This window comes from Astatotilapia calliptera, chromosome 11, assembly GCF_900246225.1.
Source record: "Astatotilapia calliptera chromosome 11, fAstCal1.2, whole genome shotgun sequence".
Taxonomy (NCBI): Eukaryota; Metazoa; Chordata; class Actinopteri; order Cichliformes; family Cichlidae; genus Astatotilapia; species Astatotilapia calliptera.
Window position 1 is genome coordinate 3,764,203 of NC_039312.1, and position 26,886 is coordinate 3,791,088.

At 46.7% G+C, this 26,886-nt stretch overlaps 1 protein-coding gene across 1 annotated transcript in view; it reads right to left on the bottom strand.

Annotated features, from left to right (window-relative positions):
* Window positions 1-5,994: 5,994 nt before the first annotated feature.
* Window positions 5,995-26,886, bottom strand: part of LOC113032636 (NACHT, LRR and PYD domains-containing protein 12-like) — a 55,778-nt gene continuing 34,886 nt past the window's right edge. Inside the window, exons 11-13 of the mRNA XM_026185648.1 lie at window positions 8,408-8,454; window positions 6,842-7,184; window positions 5,995-6,709 (exon numbers count right to left, since the gene is read on the bottom strand). Of these exons, the coding sequence (XP_026041433.1) occupies window positions 6,481-6,709; window positions 6,842-7,184; window positions 8,408-8,454 (619 nt within the window). The 3' untranslated portion in view covers window positions 5,995-6,480. The remainder of the gene's footprint in view (window positions 6,710-6,841; window positions 7,185-8,407; window positions 8,455-26,886) is intronic.

Below are 26,886 nucleotides of genomic sequence, written 5' to 3' on the forward strand. Positions count from 1 at the left end.
CGGGGAAAGAAACATGCGAGGCGGCCACCGATCGACCGGTGGTGGCTAACGCGGAGCTCAATCGTGGATAAGGGGAACCCAATGCAGGAGAAGCAGGCGGCTGGTGAACTGAATTTCAGGTAAGACGTTATTAACTGCACTCTATTTGGGTCAGATATAAACCGAGTTTAGGTGTAGTTTATTTTCGTTGTGCTGACAGTTACAATAACTGTGCTGCGTGCTAGCTAGCACCACGGAGTTTCTATACAGCTGTGCGCGCTAAGTTACTGATGTTGAACTTTATGACAGCCTCCCCTATTTTCAGGCGATAATGTAGGGGTGTAAACTTCAAATATCTGCTCGTTTTATCAAGAAGTCCCATATTTTATCAAGAAGTCCCATATCTCTCACGATGTTACTGCTAGCGCCGCATGGCAGCTAGTCGGCTAGCTGGCTAGGGCGGCTTGGCTGACACCCAGGCCGGGCTGACTGATACCCAGGCCGGCTCACGCTCTCGTTTCACCGCCGCATGGCAGCTAGCCGGCTAGCTGGCTAGCGCGGCTTGGCTGCCACCCAGGTCGGGCTGGCTGACACCCAGGCTGGGCTGGCTGACACCCAGGCCCGCTCACGCTCTCCTGTCACCCCTAGTCTTTCGTGATGACTCTTGGTTGACTGCTGGACTTATTTTTCATTTATATGGGCTGGTGATTCGGTATGAGTGTCCGGTGAACTGAATGTCAGGTAAGACGTTATGTATATTTAAGGTAGTGACTGGAATAAGTCACAAGGTGTCGCTGTTGAGCTGCATATATGTTGTAAATTTTAGCAATTTTGACCATTTGTCCTCTGCAGGACACCGTAGTTCAGATTTCTCGTTCGCGTGGGCGCCATCTTGGTTCAGTGTTTACTGTGATGTGCAAAGGTAAGCACTGTCAGTGGCGAACTGCATTGGTTTTGTTTAAAAATAAGTGTTCCACTGTGTAAAATAGCGGTTTGTCATTTAAGCCGAGCATATATTTTGTTTATTGAGAGGTTCATGTATTGTCTGATGAGAGTATGAGACAAAGATATACTTTTCTTTCTTACTCTCATATAAAATATTTAGCTTTTATTAAATAGTTATCTGAATCTTACAACCAAAGTTTGTATAATAATACACAAGATTGGCTGTAGACCATTGTTAATCATTCAGAACACTGTGTAAAAATAACAAAAAACAAAAAGTGAATGAAAAGTGCATAAATATTTATTTTACGTGTTTGATGTGTGTGGCAGGGCGTGGTCTGCAGTGCCGCTGCAGGGGAGGTGGACCCACCTCAGCGATATCTGCAATCACGCCTCTCAGGTGTAAAGTCTGTGCTCTCTCTGCTTTTTTTTTTTTTTTTTTTTTTTTGTATGTGTCGGGCTGTGAGATGAAAAGCTACAGCCGGCTGTGTGGGTACAGCAACTATGTGTGAAAAGTGGTCCATAACGTAATGCTTCAAAGTGTGTTCATGCAAACATTGTCGGGTCTGCTTATGAACCTCTGTGCACAGCGTCTACAAATTGGGGCTGTACGAAGTCACCTCATCTTTACACAAAACTGTAAGCTGTCATCTGTGAGGCGCGAGCGGTGTTTGGTTTTACCATAGTTAATGGTGGAGAATGGCTGCTCTGCTGAGTTTTGCTCTCTGTAGCTGTTTGAATGGCAAACTATACTGATTAGCGGCGGCATAGGCACACTTAAAATTTCTTCAGAAATTTTCGCTTTCTAGTTATTATTATTATTTCTTCCCTCCCCATCCTCAGCTGCCTCCCTATTCCCGCTCTACCACACCCACACACGCAGGGCTTGGGGTGCAGGTATGTCACCAGGGTGCAGGGGAGGCACTCCCCCTCTGTCCCCTTCTGGCCGCCTGTGCCTCAATTTTATTCTGCAACCTAGACATCCACATTACTCACACTCTCACATAACACATACATATAGGGCCTTGGGGGTGGGCACATTTTACAGCATCCAGAGGATGGTCGGTGTACTCCAACCCACCTCTGGCGCTGGTGCCCTACCCTAAATTTTAAATGCATATAGACACTGAGGGTTTTCGGGAGTAGCCGTGCTGCTCTCTGATAGGAAGCATGAACCATGCTCTCCTGTGTTTTAAATGCACCTTAGAACAGCACACAGCAACACTACATATGAGCGGGCGTAGGGAGGTTTGGGGTCTTCACTCATCCCAGTTCTGTTAGCCGTCAGGGCTGGGGGGCTGGGAGGAGGTGCTGGCCGTCAGATTGGGGTCTGGGATGCGGGGCCTCCCTGCTACTGCAGATAAGGAGGTGGTCCGCTTGCCTCCACCCCAGAGAGAAGGGTTACATCTCCTGGGTCTAGGTGCGGCTTGCCCCTCTGGGGGCGGGGGTACCTGGACCTGGGATATAGAGTATGTTTGGGGAGTGCGACTGTCTGTGCAGTATCTATTTGTGTCTGTCTACACGTTGGGTGAGTGCCGAGTATTTGGTTGTGTATATGGGGGTGGGAATGCACGTTTGTGTCCGCGTGCGCCTGTTTGTCTGTGTCTATATGTCAGGTTGGGTATTAGACTCAACCTCTCTGGGTACATCTCAGGCCCTCCAAAGTACGGAGGCCTATGTCACCTCACCACACTCCCTGCCGGTGGCTGATGCCCTCAGATGTTGGTGTGCTGGTGGTTCTTGTCGACTGGGGCTGGGTGCTCATGTATGTACCGGCTCACTCCTGGTGGCTGATTGGCGGGGCCGGGCGCCTGTGGCCTGGCTGGGCCCCTTCCGGGGGGTGGGGTGCCCTCAGGCCTCCGGCCTCTGGGCCTGAAGCTTGGTCCTCTCTGGCACAGCTGGCTGCCGGCAGAGCCCGCGGGCATGCCACTGCAACCCTCTCTGCTCTGTAGCTGCTCGGTGACCTCTCATTTGGGGCTCTACTCAGCTCTTCCCAGGAGGGTGGCACGGTTCCCCCCCCCCCCCCCCCTTTTTGGTGGTCTTCCTCAGGTCCTCGTACTCTGGGGCCTCTGGATGTCTGGGGCCTGGATCTCCTCCATACCTGCTTCATGCCCTGGGGGACGGGGCTATGGCTCCCCACACTCCCTAGCAGATCGTTACATGGAGAAACCATTGGAATACAAGCATGCTGATCCACACAGGTATGCACACAGGTGTACACACGGGTGTTCACAGACGCGAACTACACCTTTCGTGGCTGCTGCCTCAAAGCACATTGTGCGCTGTCTGTCTGTGGTGTTGGAGGGAGAAAGGACCCAAAATGCAAGCAGTGGATGAAAATGCTAGTGATGTTTATTTACAAAGTGGAGGCAAAACAGGCAATGAAGGAGGACAATAAACTAAAGAAACCTAAACTGGGAAAACTAAATAACTAACCTGAGAAGATACCAAAAGGGATGAGAGACAGAGAGACGCAGATGAGGAACAGGACACCGTGGGACACCGAGGGACACTGAGGGACACTGAGGGACACCGTGGGACACCGAGGGACACCGAGGGACACCGAGGGACACCGAGTGACGCAGACGAACCGGCAACAGGCAGGAGAACACACAGGGCTTAAATACACACACCAGTAATCAGGGGATGAGAGACAGGAGGGCAACACAGCTGGGAGAAATCAGAGCTGACAGGACATGGGAAACGTAAACTGAACACACTCACATCAGACGGAGACCTTCACAATAAAACAGGAAACTCACAGACACAGAACCAGACAAGACACAGAACTAAACAGACAGATTCACAAGCAGACAGTGTGACACCATGGACAGACGGAGGGAACACAGAGAAGTGGGAGCAGGCAGGCAAAGAACAGAAACCTAACAAATGGCAAATCACAACAGAATACATACTCGGAATGAACAAAAGCATAAGGAAACACAAAACACTGAGTCGGCAGGCTCAGGACCATGACACTATCTTGCGTGCTGCACAATAGCGTTTAATATTTAGTATCTACTGTTATCTACTGCTAGCTAGTTTATTGTGATGGTGCTGTTTTTTTATTATGTTGCTCTTTTTTGTTTGTTTTCTCTTCTGTTTTTTTTTTCTCCATACAGGTGATCCAGGTGTTTTGTTTGTTTTTTTTTTCTTTCTTCCCCCCTTTCTCACGTCTCTTCTCCCCTCTGTTTTTCTTTCTCTCCCTCTCTTTCTTTTATTCTTTCTCCCTGTCCTATCCTCCAGTCATGTCTGTCCCGTTTGTAGCAACCGAAAATAAAATAAAATAAATACATAATTATAATAGAGGTCAATCAAATGGACCAATATGGCAAGGCCATGATGATCCACTTGGTAAAATAAATCCGCTTGGCATCTTTGTTGGCCTTAAGACAACAATTCTGATCGCTAAAGATCCAAACGGGGAAACAAAAAAGAAGGAAAAAAAAAAGTGATGCTACCTCTCAACTGAGCCGTACTATTGTTAATGTCGGTGCAGAAGCTCTTCCAGAGACATTGGTGCAGTCTGCTGAGTCCATAATGATTGCTGGATTATTCTGTCAGGCTCAGGAGAGACTCAGAAGCAGACCGTCTCAAAAGTTCACAATTTATTGACAAACTGACACCAAGTGCAGATATATACAGGTCAAGGTCACTGGAAGGGGGTCTCCGGGAAACACACAGGGCTATGTACAATAATCCTCCTCTGACGCTCAGGTTAGCTCTCACACTCCGGCTTTAAAGCTTACCATAGCGGCAGTCCTCAGGCTGGTAAGTTGAGTCTGGCACAGGGAGAAAAGAGCAGGTAAGTCACGGCACGAATGAAACTCTGAAGATAGCTAGAGTCTAGTGATGACACTGACGAGTGTTACACAATAATCCAGTGACGAAGCATTCTCAGCAGCCGCCTTAAGTAGTGAGCGTGATGATGAGATGATCGTTTGCAGGTGTCAGAGACAGGGGCTGGAGTCGCCATGACTCCGCCCCGGTAGAGACACAACAGAACAGAAAACACTTGTGGCCATACTGAGTCAACTGAGAAGGCACAGGGACCATGACACATGTACACTGATATTGATATGTCCTCACCACCACCCTCCCCTCCAAAAATCCAATGCCTCCTCCCATGCTTACCTCCCATTCGATGTGGACAGCAGCTCAGCCGAAGGCGCGATTGCACGATTGCAGCGTCCCAGATGCAGCTGTGCAGATTGGTATACTCCCCCATGTTGCTTGTCTGTGTTTCATGGTGTTATGGTGTGATGATATCTGTGCTTCTTATTTGCCATGGAGTTTTTGTCTTCTCGTCATGCTGACTCACTTTTGGGGATAAGTATGAGCAGAAATTCTTTTTTTCTCCTGAACTGCCCTTCTATGTTACACATTTCATTATTTTTTCCTTTTTGCTACCTAGCCTGACTTGTCTCCCCAATGTGATGTTTGTGCATTGTATGTACGGTAGGCAAGGTCTGTAATCTCAGCTGCAGGCAACTGCAACCGACAAATAAAGGCATTTATACAATACAATACAACCACATATTTTGTATTGGCCACTTACCTAACTGTGTGTGTTATACTTTATTTAATAAATGCTGAAATCCACCACCAGCAGCATAGAGCCTATCATATCAAACTGTTATGTAACACCATCGATCAGCTAAAATCACATTTGACAGGGTTAAATAATAAACTAAACTCATGTAATTCAAAAATCACCTGATTTGACGTTGTCTTTTAGTGAAAACTTAATTCAAATATTGTAAAATAAATCATGGATACAAAACTATGAATAATATAAACTGCAAGAATCCACAAGGGTCTTCATCATTACGGTTCGTTTTCATGTTTTATACAAACTTAAGTGATACATGACATATGGAATGTTATACAGACATATTTGAATATTTCTAAGAATTATAACTGTGCTGTTGCCAACATACTGCACGATATTCTTGTTCAAGTGTTTCTGTGAAAAAGACAAGACTAGTTTCAAATGGTTAATGCAGTCTTGCTATTTATTAGATAAGTCACATGCATTAGGATACCTCAATACAATCATATTATGATTACAACTCAATTAAAAGCTACTGTGCCAATATTTTCAGCTTATATTACTGAAACATTTTCAAATGATGAGCTTGCAACAATGAGTGAAACAGTGAGAGCATGTGGAGAGTTTGGAAAAATCACATTAAGAAAGAGAAATCAAACATTTGGATTCATTTAATGAGCTTAGACTTGTTGAAAATGCAGAGGAGCTGGTTGTGAACTGAGCTTCAGAGAAACACAACATACTGAGATTCACTGTGAAGCTTTGAGTGGAAAAAGACAGAAAAACAACACGTGGATCCTGGAATAATGGGAGTTTCCATCTTTAAAGGACTGAAGAGGAAGAAGTTTACAAGGAATCATTTAGAACAGTTTAAAACATCAACTGTTTGAATCCATGAATCTGAAAACGTGTTTCTGAGTGAAGGAGACAGACATGTAGAGACTGAACTATCTGTTCAATAGTCAGAGTGTTTCTCTAACAGGAGGACACTCTTTACACTCCACTCAGCACAGAGTTACTGACGAACCAGGAGAAATACCTCTATTAATTAGCCCATACATAGGTAATGCAACTTTGATCCCAAATCCAAACCCAGGATAAAGAGTTTGAGTGAATGTGGTGTTGAAGGTGTGGAGGTGGATCAGAGTGTCAGAGGAGACACTGTAGAAGGACAGAGTGCCAGCAGGACAGTCCACGTAAATTGCAACTCTGTTAGAGACAGAGGAGGGCAATGAGGAGGGCAAGGAGGAGGTCAAGGAGGAGGTCAAGGAGGGCAAGGAGAGGGCAAAGGATAAGGTGGAGTGCAAGGAGAGCATGGAGGTCCCAGAGGGCACAGAGGAGGACAAGTAGGAAAGGAAGGAATAGATGGATGTTTTTCTGTTATTGTGCCTGACATAAAGAGGACCAAGAGCAGAGCACTCCAGATTCCAGGACTGATCATTCCATCCAAACAAACAGTCAGCACTGTTTCCTTTTCTTCCAATTTTACTGTAACTCACTGATATAGAAACATCTCCTCTCCACTCGACCTCCCAGTAACAACGACCAGTCAGACCATTGCTACACAGCAATTGAGGATGAACATCAAATCTGTCTGGATGATCAGGATATGACTGAACCTCCTCCACATGTCTCACCTTCCTGTTGTTGTCAGACAGTTTAAGTTTCCTGTTTACTGTGTTTGTGTCGATTGTGAGTTGACAGGAATCTGATGGAGAGAACAAACACAATCCAGCTGCAGTTATTGATCCATCATCTGTTCATTGATTGACACTTTGATGATGAGATGTGAGAAGAGTGATGTGACTAGGGATGGGTATCAAAAACCGGTTCTTGTTGAGAACCGGTTCCCATTGTTTCAATTCCTTGGAATTGTTTGCCATTTTTGCAAACGATTCCCTTATCGATTCCAGTCGCCCCGAATGATGTCACCACGTTACGGAGCGTCATTTACCTGGCAGGAAACACGGCGCCTAAATGGCTCAAATGCTCAAAAGCTTGGTTAAACTTTACGAGAACGGATGACAACAGGACAACTTGCAATACTTGCAAAGTAGATATTTTATTTAAGGGAGGAAACACTACAAATATCAAAAGCATTTGCTCACAAAACACGCGATGACCTTAAATGAATGTCGTGTTTTTAATTCCGCTCCGGACTCGTGAATCTCAACCCAGCAGCAGCGGTAACGTTTGCACGTCCTCTCCCGTTAATGCGGCATGTAAATAATCAACTAACAGTGCATATTATGTTAGCGCGATCTGCCTTATTACAAACCTGCCATCACTGTGCATTTAGTGACCATGATGAGAGACAGAGTCTGGCTCAGATGCTGGCAGTTCTCGCTGCAGTCTACCGGTAGCGTCTCCTTTCAGGCCAGGATAGATGAATGTCACCAAGCAGTGACTAAGTTTGTGGTAAAAGGCTTGAACCCATTTGCCACAGCAGATGATTTTCAGTAAGTGAATGTGTTTAATTGTAGGCAGGGACATTACTGGATATTCTTGTGTAATTGCTACAGAATAATTTATGTTATACTTTGTTATTGCTACAGAAGAATATTTATTTTATTATTTTACATTTACAATTTTTTTCCTGGGGACCCTGTGACACCCCATTGAAGAGCCGTAGGCTGTGGATCTCTTAAGATCTCACTGTTGGGTTTGTAAGGTCATGTTACTCCTAAATTTCTATCTTGTTCAAAGAGAAGATATAAAACAAAGTTCTAAGCTAATCGACCTTAGTGTTCTCCTTTTTTTTAAAAAAAGAATCGATAAGAGAATCGATAAAGAATCGAATCGTTAAACAGAATCGAAAATGGAATCGGAATCGTGAAAATCTTATCAATACCCATCCCTAGATGTGACAGTTTGAAGATAGTTGAATGTGTGCTGCTTTGTTTTCATGAATCCCATTAAAAACACACTTACACTTCCTCAGACCTGGTCTCAACCATTGGACTCCAGCAGGCTCCACCCTGAAAGGAGGAGGGGGGGTCAGACCAGCACAGTCTCTTTTAGCACGCACACATGGATATTACATGGCTCTCATATACATACTATTAGACACTGATAAAGGAACAGTCTAACATTTTCACGAATACACTTCAATCCATACGTGGATCAAACTGATGATGATTTGGACTGATCCTGGATCTTTCAGTACAACACTGTATTGAATGAAATATGACAGATTCAAACTGTCACCTTCATTATCTTTTATCTCTCTGTTTTTCTCCTCTTGGTGTCAGTGTGGTTACTGTACATGACCTCTGAAAGTCTGAAAATTCATTTGTCATTAAGATCACTTCCAGTCTGAGTTATTGTCACATTGCCAAGACAAACTGGGAAGTAGAAAATCATTCATTTTACAATATTTATTCTATTCCATCAAATTAGAACAATAGATATTAAACTGTGACTGCTCTTGGTTAGCATACAACCAAGAATTCCAGAACACACACAGGATGTGTGTGTTCTGGAATTCAATGCTTCCGCGATGATGGCACCTGTGTTTGGCTCTGCTGCTGCCGGTTGCAGTTTTTCTCGCTCTACTCTAGTGCTATTTTTTTCGACCTTACTGCTCTCCTTTTTTGTCTCTGATGTATTGGCCGCTTTAGTCTACGATCGTCTGATGCTGCTGGCAATTCGCTCCACTATGGTGGGCCTGGATACCTCCTCTTCCTACAACGGTATGTTCCACCCTCCATTGCCAGAGTCTGGATTTTCAACAGACGTTGCCAACAGGTACCCTTCTGGGCTCACGTAAATTGCGGAGCAGAAGAGGTAAAAGAGCAGGTTCAGCTGGTAAGCGACGCCTAGCATCTCTGGTCACCTGTGCTCAGACAGCTCGTATGGAGGGGAATTTTTCTTCCATGTCCCTACTTGATCATGTAGGGGCTGGACCTATGGGACCGTGTTACCTTACAAATGTTTATCGAGACTCTCCAGTTGTCTGGCCCTCTGTCCCTGCAATGAATGGAATTTACGTCCCTCAGTTCTGTTAGTGACATGACTTCTACCTCACTGAGCATGGCGCTTCTCAATGGCTGATCAATAACCAATAAAACATTCTTGTTGAATTAATTTATTCTTTCCAAAAAAATTACATTTTTTTATTTTGAACTGAAACTTGGCAGTGTGACGGTGTCTGACTTTTGACCCTCATTCTATTATATTTAACTTTATATTTCTCTACTACTGCTAATTTTCTGATGTTTTTAATTTGGTGTTGCCTGTCTCTAATGATGTTGATTTATTAAGAAATCTTTTTAATAATTAGTCTTTCTATTTTAGATAGTATTTGTCCTTTTAAATCCAGATTAGCTCCTGTCTTAAAATCATCCCCCTGCATAAACAACAGCATTCACTGCTTAAAATGTGCGTGTCAACCTTTTAGCTTCTTTTAATGCTTCAATTCAAAATGCAAGGGCTGCCTATTTCTCTGACTTAGTCTCAAAGAGTAGAGGTAACCCCAAGGTACTTTTTGATACCATTAGTGATATTGTTGCTCCAGCTCCACCTGCTGTCCCAATTTCATCAAATGATGACTGAAAATTTTCTTTCTTTCTTTGTTGAAAAAGTTAGCAAGGTGAGGAACAATATCTCTCCTTCTGTGTACCTCTTGTCTTCTCCAAATTCTTCTAGGCCTGTGTTAGAATGATATTACTTGACATGCTTTAATACGAAGCACTCCGGGTCATCTTAAAAAGGTAAGCACCACCTTTAATCAAAAGTGTGCACATTGGAGCTTATATAAATTGTCTGTTCGCTAAGTTGTTGTCAATTTGCTGCAGTAGACAAAGGCTAGAGACCCGTGGGACGGGAACTAGGGTGGCAATCTGGGAAGTTGAGGACCCCAGAATAGCTATATCGAGGTGTGGGATCCTCGTCACAGTTGAAAGCCTGCACGAGGGCGGGCCCAAGTTTTTCGGCTGCCTAGATTCCGTGCAGAGGGGAGCGAACTCGTTGTAGTGCCTCTAAATTCAAATTTTATTTGTCATGTACACAGTCATACACAGTACGATATGTAGTGAAATGCTTGGACAACTGCTCGTGACCTAAAGAAAACAAAAAAGGAAAAGGCTATGAATAAGATAGGAAATAAATATGAAAAATTAAAAAGGGTAAATTTAACTAGGAAGGAATAAAATATAAATTAAGGTTAAAAATGAAATAACTGTACAACACAAATTAGAATGAAGGGTAAATTTAACTGGGAAAGAATAAGATAAAATATATAAATTAAAGTTGAAAATAAAATAACTGTACAACACAAATTAGAATGAAGGGTAAATTTAACTGGGAAAGAATAAGATAAAATATATAAATTAAAGTTGAAAATAAAATAACTGTACAACAAAATACACAATACACAATATAGAACTATATAAGAATGTATGAAGAAATATAAATAAATATATACACAATAACAGCAGCTGTACAAGTATTAACTGGAAGTGAAGAATGTAGTGACCAGTGTTGTGCAATCCACATTATGTCTTGTGCAGTGCAAATATGCTTAAAGTGATTTAAGTGATGAAGTGAAAACAATGTCCAGAATGTCCAGTGTGTGTGTAAGAACAATATGTGTGGGTCAGTACTGTGTGGTGGTGTGATTGAGAGACCGTATCGCCTGCGGGAAGAAGCTCCTCCTCAGTCTCTCTGTGTTGGTCTTCAGGGAGCGGAATCGCTTTCCTGACCTCAACAGAGAGAACAGTCTGTTGTTGGGATGGCTGAGGTCCTTCACGATCTTCCTGGCCTTGGTCCAGCACCGCCTGCTGTAGATTGAGTGCAGGTCAGGGAGCTCGGAGCGGATGGTGCGCTCAGCTGACCGCACAACCCTCTGTAGAGCTCGTCTGTCCTGCATGGTGCTGTTCCCGAACCAGGTTAAGATGTTTCCCGTCAGGATGCTCTCTATGGTGCACGAGTAAAAGTTCCTGAGCACCTTGGAGGGCAGTTGGAAGTCTCTCAAGCGTCTGAGGTGGTAGAGACGCTGCCGGGCCTTTTTCACCACGGTGTTGATGTGACAGGACCATGACAGGTCCTGCGTGATGTGAACTCCGAGGTATTTGAAGCTGTCCACTCTCTCCACTGGGCACTCGTTGATGACGGGGGTCTGGTAGTTCCTCTCCTGCTTAGTGCTGAAGTCCACTATCAGCTCCTTTGTCTTACTGACGTTTAGAAGGAGGTTGTTCCTCTGGCACCAGTTCTCCAGATTCCTAATCTCCTTCAGGTAGGCCGTCTCGTTGTTATCAGAGATCAGGCCCACCACGACGGTGTCGTCAGCAAACTTGATGATGGTGGTGGAGCTGGTAGTGGCCACACAGTCATATGTGTACAAAGAGTACAGCAGGGGGCTCAGAACACACCCCTGGGGGGCTCCAGTGCTGAGAGTGGTGGAGGCTGAGACATGTCCGCCCATCCTTACTGCCTGTGGTCTGCCAGTTAGGAAGTTGGAGATCCACTGACACATAGATGAGCTGAGTCCCAGATGCTCCAGCTTGGTGGTGAGTGTGGAGGGAATTATGGTATTAAATGCAGAGCTGTAGTCTATGAAGAGCATTTTAACATAATTCCCCCTTCTAGTGTCCAAGTGAGTGAGTGATGTGTGGAGGAGATGAGAGATGGCATCGTCTGTGGAACGATTTGGACGGTAAGCGAACTGTAGTGGGTCCAGTGTGTCTGGTAGTGAAGAAATGATGAAGTCTCTGACCAGGCGTTCAAAGCACTTCATCACTACTGAGGTGAGGGCTACAGGGCGATAGTCATTGAGAGAAGCAGGGTGGGGTTTCTTCGGGACAGGAACAATGATGGACTCTTTGAAGCATGTGGGGATCACCGACTGAGATAAAGAAATGTTGAATATCTCAGTGAACACAGGAGCTAGCTGGTATGCGCAGTCTCTGAGGATACGACCTGGGATGCCGTCTGGTCCTGCTGCTTTCCTGGTGTTCACTCTCTTGAAGGCTCTCCTTACTTCATGCTCGGAGATGACGAGCACGTTTCCGGTGCTGGCAGTATCTTCCTGTCTGCAGCCGTTAGCGCCGCTAGCACTAGCATTGTTGGAGTCCTTAGCTGCAGCCTCGAAGCGAGCATAGAAAGTGTTCAGCTCGTCTGCCAGAGTCACGGCCGCGTTCCTTAGTCCCCTCCACAGGCTCCTAGAGTCACTCTGTTGGAGTTGTGACTCTAGTTTCCTCCCGTAGCGCTGCTTCGCCTCTTTCACCGCCCTCCGCAAGTTATATGACGCGGCTTTGTACGGGTCCATGTCCCCCGTCATGAGTCCCGTGTTGTAGGCAGCGGTGCGGGATCTCAGAGCGTCGCGGATGGTTTTATCCACCCACGGCTTCTGGTTGGGAAACGTTGTGATAGTCTTTGTCTCCACGGTATCATCCGCTAGTTTCCCGATGAATCCCACAACCGCTTCCGTAAACACGTTGACATCATCATCGGAGCTGTTTCTGAACATGCCCCAGTCTGCGTCATCGAGTGCGTCCTGTAACGCGGCCACCAATTGATCCGTCCAGCGCGCGACCTTCCTCTGAACCTGAACTTCCTGTTTCAGCCTTTGTTTGTATTTTGGCATGAGGAAGATGGAGGCGTGATCAGATTTGCCAAACGGAGGGCGGGATTGTGCCTTGTAGCCGTCCTTGACCGTAGTGTAGCAGTGGTCCAGTGTCCTTTCACCTCTGGTGGGGCAGGTGATGTGTTGATAAAAGTTCGGCGCCTACGTACCGGTTTGGTACAGATGCTGCCTCCAATTACTGAGACAATTGGATAGTGACTTCAGGCACCCTACTTGCTCTGGGAGACTTCAGGGCCATAGCTGGAAGATGCATTACTATAACAGCATTAGAAGCGGTGCAGATTATAGCAAGAGTTGTGGATCTTCCTGACACCACACCTTACTGCCGTGTGCAGGAGAGTGGGGAATGCTGTCAGACAGAAGTACCCGAACCCAAATGCTTCGGTGATTACTAAGTTTGAGTGGAAACCAGATGGGTGGCATCGTCCGCATAACTGCAGCCGTAGCACCAATCCGTCTGTCCATCTCCGGCTCCCTTCTCCCATCACTCGCGAACAAGACCCCGAGATACTTGAACTCCTCCACTTGTGGCAGGAACTCGTCCCTGACCCGGAGTGGGCAAAAGTTATGAACAGAATCGTGACAAAGGGCAGCCCTGGCGGAGCCCATCACCCACCGGGAACGAGTACGACTTATTGCCGGCTATGCGAACCAAGCTATTGCAACGGTTGTATAGGGATCGAATGGCCCGTAGCAATGGGCCAGACACCCCGTACTCCCGCAGCACCTCCCACAGGACACCCCGAGGGACATGGTCGAATGCCTTCTCCAAGTCCACAAAACACATGTAGACTGGTAGAGCTGGTGCAGTGTTCCACAACCAGGACGAGAACCACATTGTTCCTGCAAAAGCAGCAGGAAGCTTTTCACCATCAGGTTGCAGTTTCTCAGCATAAAAAAAGAAGGCACCGAGTTGCCAGTTCTCCATCCCTCCTTTGCAAAATTCTGCAGCAAACCTCGGCACCGGGTTGCCAGGATCTCAGCCACTCATCCCTCCTTGACTAAACTGCAGCAAACGGGGCACTGGGTTGCTAGGTTCTCAGTCACTCATCCCTCTTTTGCAAATTATGCAGCAAACCTCAGCACCGACCTGCCAGGCTTTCAGCCACTCATTCCTCCTTTGCTAAACTCTGCAGCAAACCTCGGCACTGGGTTGCCAGGTTTCCTTTATCCCTCATTCGCAAAAGCAGCAGTTGTCAATCCCCCAGTTCTCAATGCAAAATGCAGCATGCTTTGGCACAGAGTTGCCAGCTTCCCTACATATGCTAAAGATTTTTTTTAAAAAGACACTGGGTTGCCAGGTTTTCCTTCATCTCCCATTTGCAACGCAGCATTAAGCTTCTCTACTACCAAACTGCCAGTTTCTCCGCATCTATCATCGCAAAGCAGCGGCAAACCCTTCTAGGACTTTGGTGTCAGATTCTTGCTATATCTATAATTTCCAAACTTCAGCGACAAGCTTCTTACACCTGAGTTGCCAGGCCCTGCCCATCTATCATGGCAAAAGCAGCAGCGAAATCTTCTAGCAGGTTCCTTCTATATCCATCATTCGTAATCGCAGCAGTGATCTTCTTCCACCACTTTGCCAGTTTCTCTGCATCCGTTATTGCAAAGCAGTAGTAAACCCCTCTGGCACCGAGATGCCAGGTTCTCTCTTTATTCCTCATTCGCAAATGCAGCAGGATGCTTTTGACACCGTGATGCCAGGTTCTCTTCCTCTGTCCCTCCTTTACGAATGCAATATCAAGCTTGACACCGAGATGCCAGGTTCTCTCTTTATCCCTCATTCGCAAACGCAGCAGCATGCTTTCTAATATAGAGTTGCCAGTTTCTCTGCTCGGCACCGCGATGCCAGATTCACTGCCATCTTTCCTGCCTTCGCAAAGCACCGGCGAACCTTCGTGGCACCGGGATGCCAGGTTCTGTTCTCTATCGCTCCTTTTAAGACATCCAAACTGCGCCGTGCACATAATCCTTCGTGGCGTCCCTTCACTTCTCATGTGCTTTCACCAGCATCATCAGGCATCCACCCTCGACACAATCGACCCTCTAATCAGTCTTTCAATTCATCAAATCTTCCCAAGCTGCTGCTGTCACTTCTGTTCATTCAGAAATCAGCTCAGTCGTTATCCCTACCTTATCGGAAGTAATTAACCAGCTGAGCACCCCCTCAAGTCAGATCATTTTTAAAACTAACAGTGTGAGATCTCCCAGACAGGTAGGATCTCAGCCATGATAAAACATTTCCCGTAACTCCAATAAATTGTTCTAGACTATCCAATAAAATACAGTAATCCACAGTGACAAATGCAACACTGAGATCCAGCAATAATAAAACTGAAGAGCGATCATTGTCTGCATTTACCAGTAGATCTTTTACCACTTTGACTAAAGTGATTTGGTCTAAAAGCAGACTGAAATGGTTCAAACAGATTGTCTGTTGACAAATGCTCAGTGAGCTGCTAAAAAACCACTTTTCCAAAGACCTTAGATAAGAAAGACAAATATGAGATGGGTCTATAGTTTGCAACTATGTCAACATCCAGTCCGACTCAAGATTGGTACTACCACAGCTGATTTAAAACATTCAGGGAAGACTCCGGTTGTTAACGAAGTATTTAAAAGAAACAGAATGTAGGGTCCTAATACAGACAGTTCGTCAGAGAAATCCATGTACTGTGAATACACGTGGAAGATGGCGCCAGCAGTATGCATGGCGACACGTCCGTCAACTCTGCTAGCTTTGCTTTGGCTTATCCTTTTCTACTTTATCCCAAAATGCGCTCGCTCTGCATGTGTACAATCACCAGTTACTCTTAGAAATCAAAGCATCGTATGACCTGGCACTTAAACAAACGGAGACAGGAGATGAGGAGGATATGGGCCTCCTCCACCACTTTTTGAGCCCTGTATTCCGGTTTATCTGTGCCAACACTCCTACACCACTTCCTGGATGAAGCGCCCGAGGAAACGAGGAAAGCAGGCTGGTACACTCATCAAAGTCTGAGCTCTTCTCCATGCTTCTCGTGGAACTACTGGACCAGCAGAGTGCATCTTTAGATGGATCCTGCCTGTTGTCGCAAACTCCAAATGGCTTTACTAAATGTAAGATCATTAGCAAACAAGACGTTTGTATTAAACGACTTGCTAAAGTCACAACAGTTGGAATTTCTGTTTCTGACAGAAACATGGCTTCAACCCGGTGAGTCTGTAGCTTTTTCGGAACTGGTTCCTCTTAATTTCTCATTCTTCAGTCTCCCTTAGCCCTCTGGTAGGGGGGGAGGCTCGATTTCATTGCCATCAAACATTACAGCACGACTCATTTTCTAGTTTTGAACTCCAGCTGTTTGAGTTACACCTGAATTCTGCTGCGCCTTTGCTGTGTGCCCTCATATACCGCCCTCCCAAGTTTAACAAGGATTTTATCAAAGAGTTTTCAGGTTTTATGGCTGGAATCGTTCTTAAATTTGACAGTTTTTTAATCCTTGGTGATTTTAACATCCATGTCTGCTGTGACTCTAAACTTTTGGTCAAGGACTTTTTAAATATTATTGACTCTTTTAACTTGACCCAGTGGGTTACCGGTCCCACGCATGAAAAAGGTCACACACTGGACTTGGTGCTCTCCCACGGGCTAGATGTGTGCATCACAGAAATATCCGAAATATCTCCGATCATCTTCCTGTGTTGTTCACTCTAACGCTGTGCTGCTCGGTAGATAAGCCGTACGTCCCAGCACGCAAAAAGTGAGCGCTTAATGCTCTAACAGCGCCCGCTTTTTCTGCTGCCTTTATGGACTCTGGAATAATGAACTCTAACTGTAAAAGTGTTGAGGACCTTTCGGACATTCTTCATTCTACCTGCACTGATATCTTGGACTCTATTGCTCCGCTCAGGACTGTGCGCGCTAAGCATTTATCAGAGCCGTGGTTAAATGAACATACGCGCTCCCTCAGAAGTGACTACAGACGCGCTGAAAGGAGATGGAAAAAGGACAGATTGCATGTTTCCCTACAGATTTTAAGGACTCGTCTTTCTGCTCACCAAAAAGCTGTAAAAACTGCAAAGACAAAGTTTGTCTCAAACTTAGTGTCAGTAAACAGTCACAGGCCTCAGGTACTTTTTAATGTCCTTAATCGCTTTCTTAGTTCACGTGATAATTCTGGAGTCACTTCTTCACCAAGTATGTGCGATGATTTTTTAGCATTTTTTAATGACAAGATCCTATCGATTAGGGCCCTTGTCTCGTTGTCTGCTGCTTCAGATCCAAGTCTTTCTCCTGTGTGCTCAGCTGTCTTAGAGCAGTTTGATCCCGTCTCCCTTAATGACTTGATCACGGTAGTTAGTAACCTAAGATCATCACACTGCCCCTCTGATTGTCTCCCTCCAAGCTTGCTTAAAAGCACTTTTAATACTGTTGGGCCTTTCATCCTGAGATTAATTAATGTGTCCCTGCGTCCCATCATGCTTTAAACAAGCTATAGTTGAGCTTCTTCTTAAAAAACCTGGACCCAACTGTTCTGTCCAACTACAGGCCTATCTCAAAGCTTCCTTTTCTATCTAAAGCAGGCATGTCCAAAGTCCGGGCCGTGATTGGCCTGCGGGCAGATTTCATGTGGCCCACAGCTTCAGTCTAATTATGTATAATTTATGGCTCACTTTCCAAGTCTGAATAAATAAATCCTGGCTTTAGAGGTGTAATTCCTTTTTTCACCACATGGTGGCTGCACATTTTTTCTGCTACTTGCACCTGTGCTGCGAGCCCGCCCTTCTCTGCTCATTTCTGCCATGGCGACTGTTAGATTTATATTGTTTATTGTCATTTATGCTTAGAAATATTTAACCATATATGCTTAGCGGTGTATAATCGATTGTGTAGTGATAGGATGTGTGATCTTTGGCAGTCTGCATAGGCTTGGTGTGCATTCCAGAGTGTTCTGGCATTCACACCCATATTCTGGGAGCATGGGAGAGGGCGTACCTTCTCTTATTGTTTTATGGTAGGATAAACGTGTCTATATCTGTTTTAGGCTAAGTGCCTTTTGTTTAGATGAACTGTTGGACTTCCAAACCAGCAGGGTTAGGGAAGTTGTTTATGGGGTCACACTCTGACCCCCCCCCCCCCCCCCCCCACACACACACACACACACACACAAACACACACTTACACAACACACAGGCAAGGTACTCTTTGTGTGTATGTATACGTCGTATGTTAATGAACCTATGTATATTCATGTAACCTCAATAAAAGAGCAGTGTTACGGGGGAGCAGATGAGAGCAACTGGGGTCAAGCGAAGGAACGGCGTTTGTCCAGTTCTCTCCCGTGCACGAGAAACATAAAGATCTTTGCCTACTCGTGTCTTGCTTTGCTGTGTAATTAAATTGTCCTTAACGTTCCAACCAATATGGTTTATGCTACAAACCTATCAGCGACTGTACAAAAAAAGAGAAAGGTTGATGGTGCGGTGGGAATTGCAGTATTTTTTAACTGAAATTCGAGGCAATTGTGTTTGCCTGATTTGTAAAGAGACTGTTGCCTTGTTTAAGGATTTTAACATTAGGAGACACTACGAGACTAAACATGTTAGCTTGTTATATGTTGCAGCATATAACAAGCTAACAGGGAGTGAGCGCGCTGAAAAAGTAAAGCAACTCCAAGCTGCTCTGGCTTTGCAACAGCGATTTTTCACGCGGGCCTGTGAGACACATGAAAATATCACGAAAGCCAGCTACGAAGTGGCTATGTTAATAGCTAAACATGGCAAACCTTTCACTGAATGTATGTTTGTCAAAGACTGTGTCATGAAAATGGCGGAGAACATTTGCCCCGAGAAGAAGCAAGAATTTCTGAATGCTTGCTTGGCACGCATCACTGTGGCACGAAGAGGTGAGGATATACCGCGCAACTGCTGATTTATTTACGAGGAGTCGACGACAAGATGAACGTGACAGACGAGCTGCTGGATCTCAAAAGCCTTAAGGGTCAAAGCAGAGAATTGGCTTCTGTTTGTGAAGCTGTTGATGATATGAAACTACCATGGAGTAAAGTTTCTGGGATCATTACTGATGGTGCACCTGCCATGGCTGGTGAGCGAAGCGGATTGTCCACACTGATCTGCAATAAAGTCAGCAAAGAAGCAGGTAACGCTGTTAAACTTCACTGTATCATTCATCAGCAGGCTCTCTGTGCCAAACATCTCAAATTTGATGATGTTATGAAACCCGTAGCAAAGACAGTCAACTGTATTCGCTCTAAAGCTCTGTACCACCGACAGTTTAAGCAGTTTCTTCACGACATCCAGGCTGAATATGGTAGCTTAATTTATTACAATGATGTGAGGTGGCTAAGTCGGGGGTCTGCACTACAGCAATTTTTCTCTCTCAGAGAGGAAATCAGACAGTTTTTAGATGAGAAGGGACAACCAATGGAAGAACTGTCTGATCCTGTATGGCTGGCAAATTTGGCTTTTTTGGTTGACATTACGAAGCATCTGAATGCGCTGAATGTTAATCTTCAAGGAAAAGACGCAGTGGTGAGCCAACTATACGCTCACATCAAGGCCTTTGGAACCAAACTGCAACTTTTCCAAAGACACTTGTCCCTAACAGAGCCCTGTACCGCACACTTCCCAGCTTTGAAAGAGGTTATTGACAGTTTCCCAGAGGACATTAATGTCCAAATGAAGAGGTACGCAACAGCTATCGTGTCTCTTTCTGGAGAATTTAACAAACGCTTTCAGGACTTTGCAGCTATTGAAAAAGACATGCTGCTTTTCTCATCGCCCTTCTCCGTGGACCCCGATGATGCTCCTCTGCAGCTTCAGCTGGAGCTCATTGAGCTGCAGTGTGACGATGAGCAGAAAACACCGGCAGTGTTCTTTTGTTGACTTTTATCGGCAGCTAGACAAAGACAGGTTTCCTGAAGTGCGATCTCTTGCTAAGAAAATGCTGAGCTTATTTGGTTCCACATATTTGTGTGAGCAAACATTCTCTGTCATGAACTTAAACAAGAACCGATTGAGATCAAGGATGAGTGACTCCCACTTGCGTGATATTTTACGCATCTCAACCACTGCCCTCAAATCAGACCTAATTGCTTTACTAAAATCTAGATCTCAGTATCACCCCTCTCATTAGTCCAGGGATGTCCAAATTCTGTACTGGAGAGCTGCTATGCATGTTTTAGTTATTTCTGGTTTAGCACAGTTGAATCAAATGAAGAGCAGGCCTCCAGGAGTGACATCCCTGCATTAGTCATGTGTTCCTGAACAGTAAAAAGCATAAAGCATGCTAATGCAATCCACAAAAGGAAACGTATTTTCTAAAACTCTTAAGATTTGGTTTTAACTGTTGATGTTATGCTCTTAATTCATAGTTGAGTGTGTTGTGTACATATTGTGTAAATTTACAAATGTGTTTATTTCTTGCGGCAAGTGAACTTCCAGTTGTGCAGTAGATGTGAAAAACTTTGGCTTCCTGAAAGGTCTTGTAAAAGTCAAGGGCAAAATTCACTTAAAAAAAAACTTTATTGATAACAGAACACTTTTCATTACTTAAAACTCCTGTTTAAATGTTCATTAGGCAAAGATATTGCAAACTCATGGAAATTTAGGGTATTCTATACAGTTTGTTCACTGTTGTCTGACTCTCCAGATATAAATGTGTCAGGGTTCCTGGGTCGTTGACCCAGTGATTTCAGTTTGTTCATGTTCAGTTTGGTTCGCCACATTAATGTTCTCACTTCCTGTTTCTTCCCGTGTCAGCTTGTCTCCCGTGTCATTAGTCAGATTATGTTCAGCCCTGTACTCACCTGTTTCCAATCATTGTCATCATCCACCTGTGTATTTAAGTTCCTCGGTTTCACCAGTTCTCTGTCGTGTCATTGATGTTAATGATGTATGTCTGATGTCGTCTGTATGTCCAGTCAGTCAGTCAGTCCTTAGTTCATTCATTCATTCAGTCAGCCAGCCATTTCCTCCTTCTGTACTGTTTGCTCACTCCTTCGGCAATAAACATCCACCTTCACCTACCTGCCTGTGAGTCCAGCGTTTGGGTCCTCCTCCTCTCATCCACGACACTACCCTTGACAGAATGACACGACCCCGCGTTGTGGACCCAGCGGACCCTGAACTTTTCGAGCGGCAGGAGGCAGCGCTCCTTCGCTGGACGGAGGGGCTTCGGGGAAAACAGCGGCTCTTTGCGGAGAGAGAGCACGTCTTCGAGGGGACTCGCCTGGCTCTGGGCGGGCCTCGGAGACGCCACGTTCCCCCACCTGCTGCCTCAGCTGCACCGGAGCATTCGCCGCGGAGAGTGGGCGTCACAGCCCAAGCTTCGGCCGCTCGCTCTCCCGCCGCTTCGCTCCTCGCTCGCCCGCCAGCCTTTTCACTCTCCAGCCTTTCCGCCTCGCCACGGCACGGCGGCTACACCTCCCATCTCTGCTCAGCGGAGGCTACCGCGCCAGAGGCTCAGCCGTTTACCCGGCCCGCTTCCTCTTCCCGGGGAAAGCGGCGCACACGCCGCCATAAAACGGACTCTGTTCAGCAACTCCCGGTGGTGAGTTCCAGTGACTGTTTTCCACACCCCTCATCTGATTATCCACTTAAAACACACAACAGACTCTTTTCTGATTCATGGGGAGTTTCCCTCCTTGAGGATGATGTGGACTGGGAAGATTTTTTCTGCTCTGGCTCCCCAAAGACTGTTCAGTCAAAAACTGTAAATAGTGGTGGCAGAAAGACCAGAATACAACCCGATAGACCTGTCAGTGTCGCTCACCCAGTCGTTATTTCCACTCCTATCAGTCAGCCTACACCCACTCCAGTGCCAGCTCCCAGGAGGAGGGCAGCTGCGACCCAGTCTACCTCCACACCCGCTCCTGTTTCTCGGGTGGGGGTGACTGGTGTCCAGCCACCTTCTGTGCCTGTCCCAGCGCCCAGGCTGAGGGTAGCCAGAACCCAGCTTGACCTCCCTGGAGGCTTGGAAGAGCTAACTGGTCCACCTACTACTTCACCCTTTCATCCACCTCCTGATCCAGCTTTTCACGCCCTCGCAGTATCACTGGTTAGACTAGCTGAACTGTCCCCTGCCCAGGCACCAGCCTTACGAGCCCAAGCCGTAATGTTATCTCCGTCACTAGCTCACTCTTTAGCTCAGCCATTAGCCTCACCGGCCTCTGTTTATCCATCAGTCTCCTTAGTCCAATCGGTTCCCTCACCTGCTGTCCAGTCTCCTGCTGCCCTCCAGTCAGTTCAGCCACCTGTAGCTCAGTCTCCACCTGTCCTCCAGCCACCTGTAGCTCAGTCTCCACCTGTCCTCCAGTCACCTGTAGCTCAGTCTCCACCTGTCCTCCAGTCACCTGTAGCTCAGTCTCCACCTGTCCTCCAGTCACCTGTAGTTCAGTCTCCACCTGTCCTCCACTCTTCTGTAGTCCAGTCTGCCGCCCAGTGCCCTGTAGTCCAGTCGCCTCCTGTTTCCCAGTCACCTGTCCACCATCCCGTCCAGTTCCCGGACCTGCAGCCACAGCACCCAGAGCCAGCTGTGAGCCTTCCTGCTCCTCAGCCAGGGGTTTCCACACCCGCTGGCCCGGCCGCTCCTCAGCCAGGGGTTTCCGCACCCACTGGCCCGGCCGCTCCTCAGCCAGGGGCCTCCGCGCCTACTGGCCCTGCCTGTCTCCGGCCAGAGGCCTCCGCGCCTGCATCGCCCGGCCCGGCCTCTGCCTCAGCTGCACCCACGCCCGGCCCGGCCTCAGCTGCACCCACGCCCGGCCCGGCCTCAGCTGCACCCACGCCCGGCCCGGCCTCAGCTGCACCCACGCCCGGCCCGGCCTCAGCCTCAGAGCCTTCGTCTGCGGCAGCCTCGGAGCCTTCGTCTGCGGCAGCCTCGGAGCCTTCGTCTGCGGCAGCCTCGGAGCCTTCGTCTGCGGCAGCCTCGGAGCCTTCGTCTGCTGCAGCCTCGGAGCCTTCGTCTGCTGCAGCCTCGGAGCCTTCGTCTGCTGCAGCCTCGGAGCCTTCGTCTGCTGCAGCCTCGGAGCCTTCGTCTGCTGCAGCCTCGGAGCCTTCGTCTGCTGCAGCCTCGGAGCCTTCGTCTGCTGCAGCCTCGGAGCCTTCGTCTGCTGCAGCCTCGGAGCCTTCGTCTGCTGCAGCCTCAGAGCCTTCAGCCTCAGAGCCTTCAGCCTCAGAGCCTTCAGCCTCAGGGCCTTCAGCCTCAGGGCCTTCAGCCTCGCCTGGCCCAGCCTCGTTTGGGTCTGGAGCTAAACGGCCATTTTCTGGACCGCTGGCTGAGCCACTGGCCGGGCGCCATCGCCGTCGTGGGCGGCCCACGGACCCTCTTCGCCTGAGTGGCCGCCGTCGCCTTCCGCGCGGCCGGCCCCCGGACCGCCTTCGCCTGAGTGGCCGCCGTCGCCTTCCGCGCGGCCGGCCCCCCGAACTGTGTCCACGTCGCCGCCGTTGCCTTCCGCGCGGTCGGCCCCCGGACCGGTGCTGTTGCCGTCCGCGCGGTCGGCCCCCGGACCGGTGCTGTCGCCGTTGCCGTCCGCACGGTCGGCCCCCTGAACTGTCTCGTCTCAGCCACGGGCCGCGTGGACGCCCACCTGAACTGTCTCGTCTCGGCCACGGGGGCGCCCACCTGAACTGTCTTGGTGTGGACTCCGTCCCTCCGTCCTGGGCCCCCTCCTCCCGCCCTGTTCTGGTTTTTTTTTCTTTCTCTTTTGGCCGTCGGGTGCCGGCCTTTGGAGGGGGGGGTACTGTCAGGGTTCCTGGGTCGTTGACCCAGTGATTTCAGTTTGTTCATGTTCAGTTTGGTTCGCCACATTAATGTTCTCACTTCCTGTTTCTTCCCGTGTCAGCTTGTCTCCCGTGTCATTAGTCAGATTATGTTCAGCCCTGTACTCACCTGTTTCCAATCATTGTCATCATCCACCTGTGTATTTAAGTTCCTCGGTTTCACCAGTTCTCTGTCGTGTCATTGATGTTAATGATGTATGTCTGATGTCGTCTGTATGTCCAGTCAGTCAGTCAGTCCTTAGTTCATTCATTCATTCAGTCAGCCAGCCATTTCCTCCTTCTGTACTGTTTGCTCACTCCTTCGGCAATAAACATCCACCTTCACCTACCTGCCTGTGAGTCCAGCGTTTGGGTCCTCCTCCTCTCATCCACGACACTACCCTTGACAAAATGAAAGGCGGAATTGTGTCTTTAGAGTTGTAAATGCTTGCCTGAGTGTCTTTTATTTAGGTACATTTCTATTTTAAAAATAAAGGTAATTGTGACTATTAAAATTGTTCTTCATTATTTTTTCATGTACTGTAACTTTGTTATGGAAAAAAAAAGTCAAAAGGAACCATTGGCCCCCAGGCATCTTCACTTTATAAAATTTGGCCCTCTTTGCAAAAAGTTTGGACACCCCTGATCTAAAGTCTTGGAGAAAGTGGTCTACCTACCTACAGTTGCAGGCCCACCTTGATTTTAATATGATCTCTGAAAAATTTCAATCTGGTTTTAAATCACTACATAGCACTGAGACGGCACTTTTAAGGGTTTTTAACGATATTCTTTTAACTCTGGACTCTGGCAGCCCTGCTGCCCTTTTATTGTTGGACTTGTCAGCAGATTTTGAGACAGTCGACCATGACATCCTGTTATCACAGCTAGAATTTCATGCTGTCCTAAAAGGATCTGCCCTACAGTGGTTTCGGTCCTATTTGTCAGAAAGGTCTTTTCATGTCAATATGGGCCCTCACAACTCCAAAATAGCCCCTCTTTAATACGGTGTACCTCAAGGCTCTATTTTGGGTCCTGCCCTGTTCGCACTCTATTTGTTGCCATTGGGCTCCATCTTCTCGCGGTACAGCATTTCATTTCACTGTTTTGCTGATGATTGGCAGATTTATCTACCTTTAAAAGCAGGGTCAGACCATCCGCAGCTCTCATTACGCTGACGATGTCAAACAGTGGTTGTCATTAAATTTTTTAAAGCTAAATGAAAATAAAACTGAGGTTGTCATTTTTGGCAACTTTAATCATATCAACAGCACTCTGGGCGCCCTTTCCTCTTAATGTAAAAAACCTCGGTGTCTACATTGATGGTTCTTTTAAATTGAATAGGTGAGTGCAGTAGTTCAGTCCTGCTTCTTTCAGTTAAGACAGCTGGCCAAGGTAAAGCCATACCTCCCGACTAACGTCTTTTTTCTTACTTGCAGGTTGGACTACTGCAATTCATTGTATTATGGTCTAGATCAGGCCACCATCCATCGTCTTCAGATGGTTCAAAATGCAGCTGCTCGCCTGTTAACTGGCAGGATCTACAGGATCCAATTTAAACTTTCACTTTTTGTTTTTAAGTCACTTAATGCCCGAGCACCTCCTTACCGGTCTGAGCTCCTCTCTGCCTATGCTCCAGGAAAAACCATGAGGTCTAGCTCAAAACTAATGCTGTCCATCCCACGGACTTATCTCAAACCCGTGGTGATAGATCCTTCTCTGTGGCAGGTCCCAGACTTTGGAATAGTCTCCCCTTAAATATTAGATCTGCACAAACACTTGAGCAATTAAAATCATTACTAAAGACACATTTCTATGCCTGGCTTTTAACACACTATGACCGAAGCATTTTGGTCTTATTTGAATTAGTTTTAGTTATTGTTTGAATTCTTTTATTGTCCTATTATTGTTTTTTATTGTTATTATTGTATTACATTGTTGCTTTTTAATGCCATTTTTATATTGTTAAGCACTTTGTGCAGCATCGGCTGTTTGAAATGTGCTATATAAATAAATTTGACCTTGACCTTGACCACAGTTCCTTTATAGCCCAGGCTGGTAGAGGATCCAAAAAACAGGTTGTACATCGAGCTGCGTTTACAATTTTAGTTAATCCAGACAGGGAAATAACCTTAAAGTCAGAAAAAAGTTTATCAGCACAATGAAAAACAGACAATGAGTCTTTCCAAGACTGGAGAAATACTTCTAGTGTGGAAGTCAAAGGAGCTTGCAAAGAAAAGCGTCTGGACTTCTTTAAGTTACTTGAAGATGTTTCACCTCTCATCCGAGAAGCTTCTTCAGTTCTAAGGTCAAATGGTGGAGAGTCCCAGATATAAACCTAGTGGGAGTGACCCCCCACAGAGGGACAAAAGGACCCCCTGATGATCCTCTAATCGCCTGAGCCAAGGTGTGAAACTGGAGTTTCGGGTGAGTTCATTGTGAAACCTGGCCCCACCTTAACATGCGAATTCCTGAGATCAGATGGCCCAGGATGTGAGTGGGCGTTAAGGCGTCTGGGAAGGGATCTCAAAACTGGATTATAGATGGCAGACAGTTGGTGTCGTAAACCACCGCCTCTGTTCAAAGTTGGTCGCTCACAGTGGACATAGATGGCTTCTTTCACTCCTCTTTCAAACCATCTGTCCTCTCTGCCCAAAATGTGAACATTGGCATCCTCGAAGGAGTGTCCTTTATCCTTAAGATGCAGATGGACTGCTGAGTCTTGTCCTGTGGAGGTGGCTCTTCTGTGTTGTGCCATGCGCTTGTGAAGTGGCTGTTTGGTCTCTCCAATGTAGAGGTCTGAGCATTCCTCGCTGCACTGTACAGCATACACCACATTGTTAAGTCTGTGTTTTGGAGTTTTGTCTTTCGGGTGAACCAGTTTTTGTCTGAGCGTGTTGCTGGGTCTGAAATGCACCGGGATGTCATGCTTGGAGAAAACCCTCCTGAGTTTTTCTGATACACCGGCTACATAGGGGATGACAATGTTGTTGCGTCTGTCCTTCTTATCCTCCCTCGCTGGTGTCTGGTCTTCTTTTCTGTGCCTCTTTGCTGACTTTAAGAA